The sequence below is a fragment of the Amblyomma americanum genome, chromosome 1 (genome assembly GCF_052857255.1).
Source record: "Amblyomma americanum isolate KBUSLIRL-KWMA chromosome 1, ASM5285725v1, whole genome shotgun sequence".
NCBI classification, from domain to species: domain Eukaryota; kingdom Metazoa; phylum Arthropoda; class Arachnida; order Ixodida; family Ixodidae; genus Amblyomma; species Amblyomma americanum.
Window position 1 is genome coordinate 296,080,847 of NC_135497.1, and position 12,457 is coordinate 296,093,303.

The window sequence follows — 12,457 nt, forward strand, 5'->3', positions numbered from 1 at the left end:
GAAACTAAGGCATCCATGGCTGCTTCATCGTCCTGCGAGCCGACGAAATGGCGCAGAACATCCACCGCGTCCATCAGTTCCCTCGCGGTGGGAACAGCACAAAACGTATCAGGCTCTGACGAACCGTCACCTTCAAGGCTATCTTTAACGGTTTCGACAAGTGCCGCATCAGTCATCTCTTCCGTAGCCACGGCGCCGTTGTCCACGAACAAAAAGTTGCACAGCTCGACACCGTCGGGCACCCCACCGTTCATGCGTAGTTCATCCCACGCTTCTGCGACCTCGGGTGGGCTTGAAGGTTCGTCTTCAGTGACTGTAGCTTGAATGGCCTTATTTACCTGAGCCTTGGCGAAGCAATTGGTCATCACTTGTGATCCGACCTCTTGCCACGACGCAGCAAGCATTTCGATTGCTTGGTAGATATCCACTTTTGTTGGCCATTCAAGGCGGATGTCCAGGAGCATCTTCTGTATCAATCGACGCCGGTAACAGCATTTAAAGCTGTTAATAACCCATTTGTCTAAGGGCTGTACCAGAGAAGTGCAGTTAGGTGGCAAATGCTGCAGCTCGACCTTAGAAAGCTGTAGGCCTTCCACATGGTGCGCGGAGCAGTTGTCAAGCAGCAAACAAATGCTGCGAACTTGTCGCTTGACATCTTGGTTGAGCTCCTTCAGCCAGTCGTAAAAAATTGCCCGCGACATCCAAGCTTTGGAGTTTGCCACATATTTTACTGGCATCCGCCCTGTTCCTTTAAAACATCCGGATCGGGCATTGCGGAAAATAACAAACAGGATTCGCTTGTCGCTGGCATCAGTGTTGGCGCAAAGCAAAACCGTCACGCGGAGTTTAATTTGCTTTCCACCGCGGCAGTCTTCTCCTTTCAGTGAGAACGTGCGGCTCGGTAACATTTAAAAAAACAGGGCCGTCTCATCAGCATTATAAATGTCGGCAGCTTCATAGTGGCTGAAAATGCCGGGAAGCTTCTTGGCCACCCACGAGGCAGCAGCATCGCTGTCTGCGGAGGCAGACTCGCCAGATACCACTTTTCCGACGACACCGTGCCGGCTTTTAAATCCTTGTAGCCAGCTGTTACTCGCTTTGAAGTCGTCGTGGCCCAGGATACAAGCAAAATCTATGGCTTTCTGCTGCAAAATCGCGCCACTTATGGGCACGTTTTGTGCTCGTCTGTCCAAAAACCATGCAAACACGGCGTTGTCCACATCAGCATACGTCGACGTCTTCAGTCTTTTCTTCTGGGCGCTTGTGCCCGACTCCATCGCACTGCGGATGCTTTGTTCTGCAGCAAGAATGGTTGACAGGGAGCTGGCTGGTATATTGAAGCGGGCAGCGACATCCTTCTTTTTTTCACCGGCGGTAACCGCATTCAAAATCGAGAGCTTATCTTCAAGCAACAAAACTTTGCGTTTCCTCACAGCAGAACTCATCGTAACGAACCGACACCGTAAACACACACCAACACACACACGTCAACACGCTGACGAAGAAGGCTTACCATAACTGCGCCGCAACACCACGAAAAATTTGTCATAGTAGTGCCACCTAGTGTCAAGCTACAAAATGAAAGCTTAAAAGTTGCTACGCTTGCCACGGAGCGGCGATAGCGGCGCTCAACATCATCATCATCACTGAGGTCTGTTTGTTTGCTGCGATTGCAAGCGTTCTGCTCGCGGTCTACTTTACCTTTTAATATAAAAACTTACTTAAACAATATTCATTAAAGTTGCGCACTGCCCGGTCAAATTTCGGGCAAAACATTACAAGATACAGCTCGATGATCAGAGCCACGGATTCGTTACATCAAGGTCAACTGCCGCAACGAGTTCGTTACATGGAGGTCGCCTATACATGGGCTTCAATGGGGGATGTGCTGGGGAATTGAAAAATTTCGTAAAATCCAGGAATTCGTTACATAGAGGTTCGTTACATAGAGGTTCAACTGTACTGCAAATATTCGCGGCATTACTCCCCTCTCAAAGAAGCATCGACCCGATGCATTAAAACAAATAATGCGACTACAGTCGAACCTCGTTATAACGAACACTGATATAGCGAATTATCGGTTATAGCGAACTAATTACGAATTTTGGTTGGTCATGCTTCATTTCAGTGACATTTATTCTTTTATAACGAAACCGAAAACGCGAGATCCGCCGCGATATCGGCTGTAACGAAGAAATATTTGGTTTACACGAGGCTCAGTACTTGAAAGTAGCATAAAAAAAACAAAAACCAAAATGAAAATCGAAGGCCGATACACAGCTGAATTTTTTTTTTTATCGTTTGAAAAAGTTTTGCCGTCTGGCACAAAAATCGCGTTTGGATGGTCGCGCCACCTGTGAACAGAGCGCGAAAACTCTGAAAGCTCATGACATGACAGAGGGCCGAAAGGCGGCGCCACTTGTCCAGCGGTAAAGAAAGGCAAGCGCAGCAACATTGGCAACTTTGAGGCCGGCGTTCTGACATCAGCACAGCGGCCAGTCTTGTTGTTGCAGCGCTCGAAATGGCATCGAAGAGGAAAGCGATCTCGCTCCAGACAAAGCTGCAGATACTGAGAGCTGTGGACAGTGGCCGCAAGAAAAAGGATATTGCTTCGGAATTCGGCGTTCCTCCAAGTACGTTATCCACTATTTTGGCCACTAGAAAGAAGATTGAGGGCAACACCGAGGACGACATAAAAGCCGACCGTAAACGAGTTAGGCCTTGCCATCACCCAGACGTGGAAGCGGCTTTGCTTTCTTGGTTTAAAGATGTGAGGGCGCGAAATTTGCCGGTGTCGGGAGCACTTCTTCAACGGAAGGCCCACAGCCTGGCCTGCGTACTGGGGCATGACGATTTCTGTGCAAGCAGCGGTTGGCTGCAACGTTTCAAAGATAGGCACGAGATCGCGTGCCACACTTTGTCTGGCGAAGGGTCCGCTGTCGACATGGAGACATGTCAAACGTGGCTGGAGAATTTTCGTCCTCTGCTCCAGGAGTACGACGAGTGCGACGTATACAACGTCGACGAAACCGGCGTGTTTTTCAAGTTGTTGCCAGAGCGGTCACTGGCGATGAAGAACGAGACCTGCCATGGGGGCAAGAAAAACAAAGACCGGGTGACTGTCGTCGTTGCCGTGAACATGGACGGCTCCGACAAAAGACGGCTCACCGTCATCGGCAAGTCGGCACATCCGAGGTGCCTGAAAGGCGTCCGGAATTTGCAGGTTCAATACACGTCGAACAAAAAAGCGTGGATGACGACCAAGCTTTTCGAGGACTGGCTGAGAGCGTTCGACCAGGACATGGAGAGGCAGCACAGGAAGGTCCTGTTGCTTTTGGACAACTGTTCGGCGCATAAAGTTTCGATCGTGCTGAAGGCAGTTCGCTTGCAGTTTTTGCCACCGAACGCAACTTCTGCTTTGCAGCCTTTAGACAAAGGCATTATTCGTTCGCTTAAGTGCAATTATAGGAAGCGTTTGGTGACGCAACTGGTGTTTGACATCGATCGACATAGATCGACAACAATAAACATCAAGACGACACTCGAAATGTTGTACGGGTCGTGGAATGAGGTGAGGCAGTCGACAATAAGGAACTGTTTCGCGGATGCCGGTTTTGTTCTGCCTGCCGACGAAGAAGAAGTGCAGCCCGAAGACCAGGCAGAGCTGGACAGAACTTGGGATCGGCTGGCAGTCCCAGGCGTCGAATTCGACGATTTCGTTTCGGCCGATGAGAACTTGGCCGTGGCGCCCGAGCTGACGGATCAAGAAATTGTGGATCGCGTTTTGTTGCCCGAGGATGACAGCAGCAGCGACAGCGGTGAGAGTGAACGGGATGAACCAACGATGAGCAGTGCGGATGCCGCGGACATGGCCAGGAGGCTGAAAGGATATTTGGAAAAACTCCCGACGACGAAAACTGCTGACGTAGAAAAGGCCCTCTTGAGCATGGACAATGTAGAAAACTTCATTCTGCGCAGCGCTGTGAAAAGCCACCAGACGAAGATAACATCTTTCTTCAAATGAACGAATGCAAACCTGTTTGGCTGATCCCGGGCTGGCGTTGCATATGTCTCCTCGCCCAACGCCGCCTCTCCTCCTTCTCTTCTCGCCCAACGCCCCCTCTCCTCCTCCTCCTCTTCTCTCAAAGCTGCTTTGGCAGCTTTTTTTTTTCAACGGTCCCTCTCGGGGCCACCAATCGCGCTTCGGCAGAGCACGCAGGCGCGATGGTTCCCGCTGTGTCTCACTCGAGTTCCTCTCTCTACACCAAGTCGCCTATGCGCAGACACATGGTGCAGTCGTTTCGCGCCACGCACTTTCACGTGCGCGGCGACGTAAGAACAGTCGTGTCAACCTTCCCATATTCCGGCCTATTTTGATTGAATGCCACAAGGAGACAGGTAAGGATTACCACGTTTGTAGTGGGTTCAAAGCCAAGTATATAATGCATTTTAGTGTCTAGAATATTTGCGCGAGCCAAATTACGAATTTGTCACAGCCGATATTTATGTCTACTGTTACAACGAATATCGGATATAACGAACTGATTTACGGTCCCGATGCTACTTCGTTATAACGAGGTTGGACTGTAGTAAGAGAAAAACGCATCTTGCGAAAATAGAGCATAGAAATGCAGCGGCCTTTAGCGCGCATAATACGGCTTCAGACAGGACTACATGGACAACTTCTGGTCGTACGCACCGTCGCTGGGATGCAGTCATTGCGTCAGGGATGACTTCATAATCCAGTTCACCTAGCCGATGAAGAACCTTGTACGGGCCGAAATAGCGGCGCAAAAGCTTTTCACTCAATCCACGGCGGCAAATGGGCGTCCACACCCAGACTTGGTCTCCTGGCTTGTATTCCGCGTTGCGTCTACGTAGGTTGTAGCGTGTGGCGTCGGACCGCTACTGATCTTTGATCCGTAATCGGGCAAGCCTTCGAGCTGCTTCTGCACGTTGAAGGTAGGCGGCAACGTCAACGTTCTCTTCTTCTGTAACGTTGGGCAGCATGGCGTCTAGCGTGGTCATCTGGGTGGTCTCCTGCACTGCGGTGTTGTAGGCGAAGACGACGTAAGGCAGGATGACATCCCAGATTTTGTGTTCGGCATCGACATACATGGCGAGCATATCGGCGATGGTTTTGTTCAGGCGCTCGGTCAGTCTGTTGGTCTGCGGATGGTATGCAGTTGTCCTCCGGTGGCTGGTTTGGCTGTAACGCAGGATGGCTTGCGTTAGTTCCGCCGTGAATGCTGTTCCTCTGTCCGTGATGAGCACATCGGGGGCGCCGTGTCGAAGAAGAATGCATTCCACGAAAAATTTGGCGACTTCTGCTGCTGTTCCGTTCGGTAGGGCTTTCGCCTCGGCGTAGCGGGTCAGGTAGTCGGTCGCTATGATGATCCACTTATTTCCAGATGTTGACATTGGAAAAGGGCCAAGCAAGTCCATGCCGATCTGCTGAAAGGGCCTTGAGGGAGGTTCAATGGGGTTCAGAAATCCTGCTGGTCGTGTGGGAGGGGTCTTTCGTCACTAACAAACTCGGCAGGTTTTCACATAGTGTGCGACATTGGCAGCCAGTCGGGGCCAGTAATACTTGTCTTGAATGCGGCGGAGGGTGCGAGTAAACCCGAGATGTCCAGCTGTCGGCTCGTCGTGTGAAGCCTGTAGAACTTCTTCGCGGAGACAAGCAGGCACAACAAGGAGGTAGGCTGTTTTGCTCGCTGCAAAGTTCTTCTTCACGAGGACCTCATTCTGCACACAGAAGGAAGACAGTCCTCGCTCGAATGAAGTGGGGGGTGAAGAAACCTTGCCTTCCAGGTACTCGATGAGGCCTTTTAGGTCGGGGTCCGAACGTTGCTGCTGAGCACAAGAGCTGGGGCTGATGGGTCCCAGGAAGGCGTCCTCATCGTCGTCCGGCGGCGGTGTATCTACAGGGGCTCGTGAGAGGCAATCGGCGTTAGAGTGCTTGCGCCCGGACTTGTAAACGACGGTGACGTCAAACTCCTGGAGACGCAGACTCCATCGAGCGAGTCGGCTAAAGGAGTCCTTCAAATTGGCAAGCCAGCACAGCGCGTTATGGTCGCTGACCACCTTGAACAGTCGTCCGTAGAGGTAGGGGCGGAATTTTGACGTAGCCCAGATGATGGCAAGACACTCCTTCTCAGTTGTCGAATAGTTAGCCTCGGCCTTGGAAAGGGAACGGCTAGCGTATGCGATGACTTTCTCCAGCCCATCGCTTTTTTGAACGAGGACGGCGCCTAGGCCCACGATGCTTGCGTCGGTATGAACTTCAGTATCGGCGTTTTCATCAAAATGCGCAAGGATCGGTGGGGACTGTAAACGACGCTGAAGTTCCTTGAAGGCTTCTACTTGCGGCGCTTCCCATTTAAACGGCACGTCTGCCTTTGTCAGTTGGGTCAGGGGCTCGGCGATGCGTGAAGTTTTTCACAAATAGTCGGTAATATGTGCACAGTCAGAGAAATCTGCGTACTGCTTCCTTATCGGCCGGCGGTGGAAACTGTTCAATAGCAGCTGTTTTCTGCGGGTCTGGGCGTACTCTCTCCTTGCTAACGATGTGGCGTAGAAACAGCAGCTCTTCGTAGGCGAAGTGGCATTTCTCTGCTTTCAAGGTTAGGCCAGACGACTTGATTGCGTCTAGTACTGTTCGAAGTCTTTTGAGGTGCTCTTCAAAGTTCGAGGCGAAGACAACGACGTCATCTAAATATACCAGACAAATTTGCCACTTCATGCCTGCCAGCACTGTATCCATTACTCGCTGAAACGTCGCTGGTGCGAAACAGAGGCCAAATGGCATCACCTTGAACTCGCAGCCCATCCGGAGTGATGAATTCTGTCTTCTCGCGATCTCTTTCGTCGACCTCAATTTGCCAGTAGCCGCTCTTGAGGTCCATCGATGAGAAATATTTGGTGTTGCAGAGGCGGTCCAGTGTGTCGTCGATGCGGGGGAGGGGGTAGACGTCCTTCTTTATGTTGTTCAAGCGGCGATAATCCACGCAGAATCGAAGTGCGCCGTCTTTTTTTCTCACTAGAACAACTGGTGCTGCCCATGGGCTGTTTGAAGGCTGGGTGACGTCGTCGCGAAGCATTTCTTCGACTTGGTCCCGGATGGCTTGTCGTTCTCGCGGTGACACATGGTAGGGGCTTTGACGGAGAGGTCGGACATGTTGGTCCGTTATAATGCGATGCTTGGCAATTGCCGTTTGTCGCACCTTCGGCGATGTCGAAAAACACTCGTGTAGCTTTGAAGCAGATTGCGGATCTGGTCTTGTCTGCTCCGGTGCAGGGCTGGGTTGATGTCGAAAGTGGGCGAGTTCTCTTGGTCAGGCGAATCTTCTGCGGAGGGGTCGGAGAGGGCGAAGGAGTCTCGTACGTCAGATATTTCGTCGAAGAAAGCAATCGTCGTTCCTCTGTTAATGTGCCGGTATTCTTTGCTGAAGTTAGTCAGCAGTACTTCGGCCTGGCCATTGCGGAAATGTGCGATGCCTCTTGCGATGCTGATTCCTTGGTCTAGAAGCAACTGCATGTTCCCCTCGATGATGGCTTCAGCGTTAATGGCTTTTGTGGCACCTACGGTCACGATAATGCTTGATCGGGGTGGGACGCTCACTTCTTCCTCCAGGACACTCAGGGCAACATGATTTTCCCTAGTTTTCATCGAAGCGATGGCTTCGTCCGTCGAAAGCGTGATCAGCTTGGATCGCAGGTCGATGATCGCCTGATGCTCATTAAGGAAATCCATACCCAAGATCACTTCGTGGGAGCATTGTGGTAGCACAACAAAGGTCGCAGGATAGGTATGTCCTTTGACAGTCACTTGCGCTGTGCATCGTCCTGATGGCGTAATGAGGTGGCGCCCTGCGGTGCGAATTTGTGGGTCGTCCCATTGTGACTTTTCTCAGCTGCGCAGCGAATGTTCCATTCATCACCGAGTAATCGGCTCCTGTGTCGACTAGAGTGGTAACTTTCCGGCCTGCGATAGTCGCTTCTAAGTCGGAGGTCCTGGCTCTTGCATTGCATGTCACTCTTGGCGTCGGGTCACGGCTTCGTCGCGTATGCGAGTCGCGGGTGTGGCGTGTGGTCAAAGCTTTTCTGGGTGGCGTCGTTGTTTTGAAGGCAGTTTGCGTCGTGGTCGGGGTTGTCATTTTGTGCGGCGTCGGTGTAGCGAGAGTAGGTTCTTCATGCGGTGTCGCAGGTGCAGCGTCTTCATGGGGCGTGGTTGGTGGAGGATCTTCGGCGTTTCGCTCGTGAGCAACCTCACCTCCAGAGGTTGCTGCCTTTAGTTTCCCCTATGGGGGCTGGGAGACCTTCCTCGTACCGCGGCTGCGTAGCTGCGGCGTGGCGACGCAAAGCGCGAGGTTGACGGCGATGGTGAGCGCGAAAAGCGGTTCGGCGTGTACTCCTCTCGACGCAGGTACTCGTCGATTTCCTGCGGACGTTGTCCGGAGCGTGGTCGTGGGGCGTTAACGGCAAATCCCCGAAGACCGATACGTCGGTACGGGCAGTGACGAAGAATATGGCCGGCCTCACCGCAATGGAAGTACAATGGCCGGTTGTCGGAAGTTTTCCTGGCGTCGCATTACCTGGGGCTTGAGCGTCGGTCATAGGCTGGGAGGCGGCGTTGTGGAACAAGTGGCTCATCTTGGGGAGGACTTAGCGGTTGTCGCTGGGGCTGAGCAGTCCTTACTGCAGCGGCGTAGGTCATGGCCTGGGGTTCTGTGGCCGTCGGGGTACCAAGTGCCTGCTGCACTTCTTCCCGTACCACGTCCATCAGAGTCACTGCTTGTGGCTGTGGGGAGGATGGCAGTAATCGGCGTAGCTCCTTTTGGACGGTTTCGCGGATAACTTCCCGCAAGCTGTCGCTGGTGGTGGCCGGCGTGTCCGAACGGATTGCACAGGCAGAGGAAGGACAATTGTACTGCCGAGCTCGGACGTCGAGGGTCTTCTCAATCGTGCAGGCTTCTTGCTTGAATTCCTCGACTGTTTTTGGTGGCTGGCGGACGAGGCTGCCAAAGAGTTGCTCTTTTACGCCACGCATTAAAATCTGAACTTTCTTTTCCTCGGTCATCTTGGGGGTCGGCGCGGCGAAATAGGCGCTTCATCTCCTCGACGTAACCGCGGACGGGCTCATTCGGAAGCTGGATCCTGGACTCGAGGAGTCGTTCGACTCTTTCTTTCCTCACGACACGGGTGAATACCTTCAATAGTTCTCTCATGAATAGCTCCCATGTCGTAAGGGACGAATCGTAGTTTTCGTACCACGTGCGTGCGGAGCCATCCAGTGAGAAGAACATGTCCAATTTTTGCCGCATCATCCCACTTGTTGAATGACGCCACGCGCTCAAATTGGTCCAACCATTCTTCAGGGTCTTCGCCTAGGGATCCATTGAAAGTTGGTGGCACCCGCGGCTGCTGCAGTATGATCGGTGTCGACATCTTCGGCGAGGTTGTGGTGCTCATAGTAGCGTCTTTTCGCTGTCTGGTGCGGTCCGGCAGTTTCCCGAACTCGGGCTCCTCTCCCTGGAGACGTCGGCTGGCTCGCTGAGCTGCTGGCTCATCCTCGGGTGCGAAGCGCTGAGGGCTGGCTTCACGACTTGAAGGAGGCTTCCCAGCACCTCCGCCAGATGTCACGTAGTGGTGACGGCAGTCGAAGCAGCGATGAAGACGGGCGAAAGGGTCTTCTAAAAGAAAACTGTTTATTGGGCTGACTTGCACCCAAAATGGACTGAATCACTCGGCGGCGGCGAAGCGACAAGCGTGCTCGGCGGTCGTCGAACAGAATGCCCGCCGCTGTCGGCCGTGCTCAATTTAAAGCTGATAGTGAACTTTCGAGATAAAGCGTGCAAAGTTACTAGAACATTCTGGAACAACGTAGAATCAGCTCTGCCTGGCTGTGATCAGTCGAGATAAATCTAGTCGCGTCTTGCGTCGCAAACAAAGCGATAAAGTGGTGTGGCGGCAGATTTGAAAAACGAACAAATACTGCAAATATTCGCGGCAATATGATACGTATGAACATCTTCTCTGCCATGCATCAGTACGATGAGCTCTTCTGCCATGCATCAGCGTAATGGTGCGAAGCACCCAAAAACCACGCCAGTGTGTGAACATAAAAGAGTGCGGAGCCGGGGGCACGCGATATGATGAGCAGAGGCACAATAGCAGTCAGCTGCCAGAATGACTGCACTGCAGTGTGTGTGATGGAGCAAAGCATCCGAAAGCGAATACGGTGACACTGAAGAGATCCCAACTGATTTGCCCTTGCTGTTGCTAGGAGTTTAAAGCCATGTGTGTTACCAGCCTTCAAAATCTAACATAATGAGTAGCGTAAAAGGATCAGGACGAGGAAAGAAACAGGCACATGTCCTGTCTCCTTATCCTGGTCCTTTGCACTGTTCATTATGCTAAACCCTCACCAAATTGTCCAGTTTTCCTTTCTTTAAAATTCTGAAAAGGGATTTTTTATTTGATGTTCAAAGGGAGAGTAAGATGCTACATTCTGTACATTTTTTGTAGTGTAGTTGGTGTTGGTGCCATACTACACACTACATGTTTATATATTGTTTTTGTTGAATATTCTGCCATTAATGGGCTGTATTTTCACCGCTAAACATGCTTACCAGGGGCAAGTTTAGGCAGGATTTAGGATTTAGCAAGAAATTTTCTGTTGAAGAACCACACTAACCCCTCACTCTTCTTTGTGAAAATAAGGTTAAAATTCATGGTGTTTGTGAGACTACCCCCTCCAAGGGTTACCCATAAATCCACACCTCATATTGACACATGTTGTATGGTGGTGTCCGCCATAATCAATTGAGCCAGATGTTCGAAATGTACTAAAATAGCTGGTATAAGTTCTGATGGATTTCATTGAAGTTTTTGAATACAGAACTGTATTTCGAGAATATTGAGTATCAAAAGTGCTTTCTCAAAGTGGCTCATGCTTTTAGGCATTGAGTTGCTTAAAGGCACTTTTGAGAATTCCACGATATTCAAGGATTCAAACCTATATAGGCAGTAGGGAAAGCATGCTTAGTTTTTTTAACCTAGCATTTTAAATGGTGACATAATCAAGTTAGATTTCAGTTAGATTTCCCCTCACAGCACTGCAGGAGTGAGAAGGTTGGTGTGACGCCAGGAATGGTAAGATTTCAAATTTCTGTTGCCGTCAACCACACCCTGCCGTGCATCATTAGATGCTGCCAAACAACACTCGGCGGGCTCTGCCTTTGGTGTCGTTGGTTTTCTTTTTTCAGAGCAAGCGTTTATGCGCTGGAAATGTACTTATACCGTGGATGGTGTCATTATGCAACCCCGCACTTGGCGCTTTATGCTGTGGAGACATTGCAATTTTAGTCTGCAATTGTGTCGCCATTTCAAATACTTGCCCAAAAGGACTTTGCAGGCCTTACATGCAAGTTTCACACATTCGATCCCTTTAAGCTCGTTGAATTCCAAAGCCTCTGCAGTTGCCCTTTAATAATAATGGACATTTGTTTGTTAAGGTGTTCTGTTGTGTTGGCTCTTTCCAGCTTCTGGATCTCATGCATACTTTGCACACAAGGGCAGCGTCAATACTGCAGCCAAATGATCTGGTTCCTGAACTTGTTTTGTCGTCTACTGGCCTGCCAGTTTCAGGAGATATGAGCCGGCTGGCAAGAGGCAGTCAGCAGCCAACTCTTTGGAACCTGTGCTGGTGTCCACTTCTGCAAGGTCAGTTGCCTTTTTGTCTAGTCCAATTCATTTTTATCCAGTCCACAGAGCTTTAATGAGTAAATTCTGCCTAACATATGTCTTCTGCATTTAGTGTCAGTTTTATTTTGCTCGACTGAAAATGTTTTACATCACAGTTTGGGTGCAGTTTTTGTTTTAATGCTTATTTGGCTTGGGCTGCTTGAATATATCTGGCATGTGCTTTTGTATTTTTAGGCATTGCTCGTCTCTGCTGTGATACACGACGAAACATCCGCACGTCGGCACTGACCTACCTGCAGCGTGCTCTGCTGGTTCATGACCTTCAGGCATTGTCAGCTGCTGAATGGGAAGCTTGTTTCAACAAGGTGTGCTTTCGCTCGTGTTGAAATTGTCCTAAATTGCATGCAGTCTACTTTCAACTGGTGGAAATAATTACCACTAACATCTGAGTGCAGCCGCACAGCTACAGAAGAAAACAGTACTTATTTCTCAAGTCTTTGGTGGGTGTTGGCGGTAGTTATTTCCTTGTTTCGCATCTGTTATGCAATGGGGAGAACCACATAGGACTAGCTGTTCATGGTGCATTTGTTTACAGGGAAGAGTGTAGTGACAAGTAGTCATGTGCGAATATCCTTTCGAATAGTAAAGTATTCGATACTCGATTCGATCCGAATGTTTGGCATTCGAAATCTCGAGGTAGTATTCGTCTCAAGTAAATAACATGTTTGAAACTTGCTGCGGGTGGTTT

At 50.5% G+C, this 12,457-nt stretch overlaps 1 protein-coding gene across 2 annotated transcripts in view; it reads left to right on the forward strand.

Annotated features, from left to right (window-relative positions):
- garz (Sec7 domain-containing protein garz) overlaps nt 1-12,457 on the forward strand; it is an 82,952-nt gene that overhangs the window by 53,299 nt on the left and 17,196 nt on the right. For both annotated transcript variants that reach the window (XM_077649563.1, XM_077649564.1), the window contains exons 28-29: nt 11,547-11,727; nt 11,944-12,074. In XM_077649563.1, the coding sequence (XP_077505689.1) occupies nt 11,547-11,727; nt 11,944-12,074 (312 nt within the window). The remainder of the gene's footprint in view (nt 1-11,546; nt 11,728-11,943; nt 12,075-12,457) is intronic.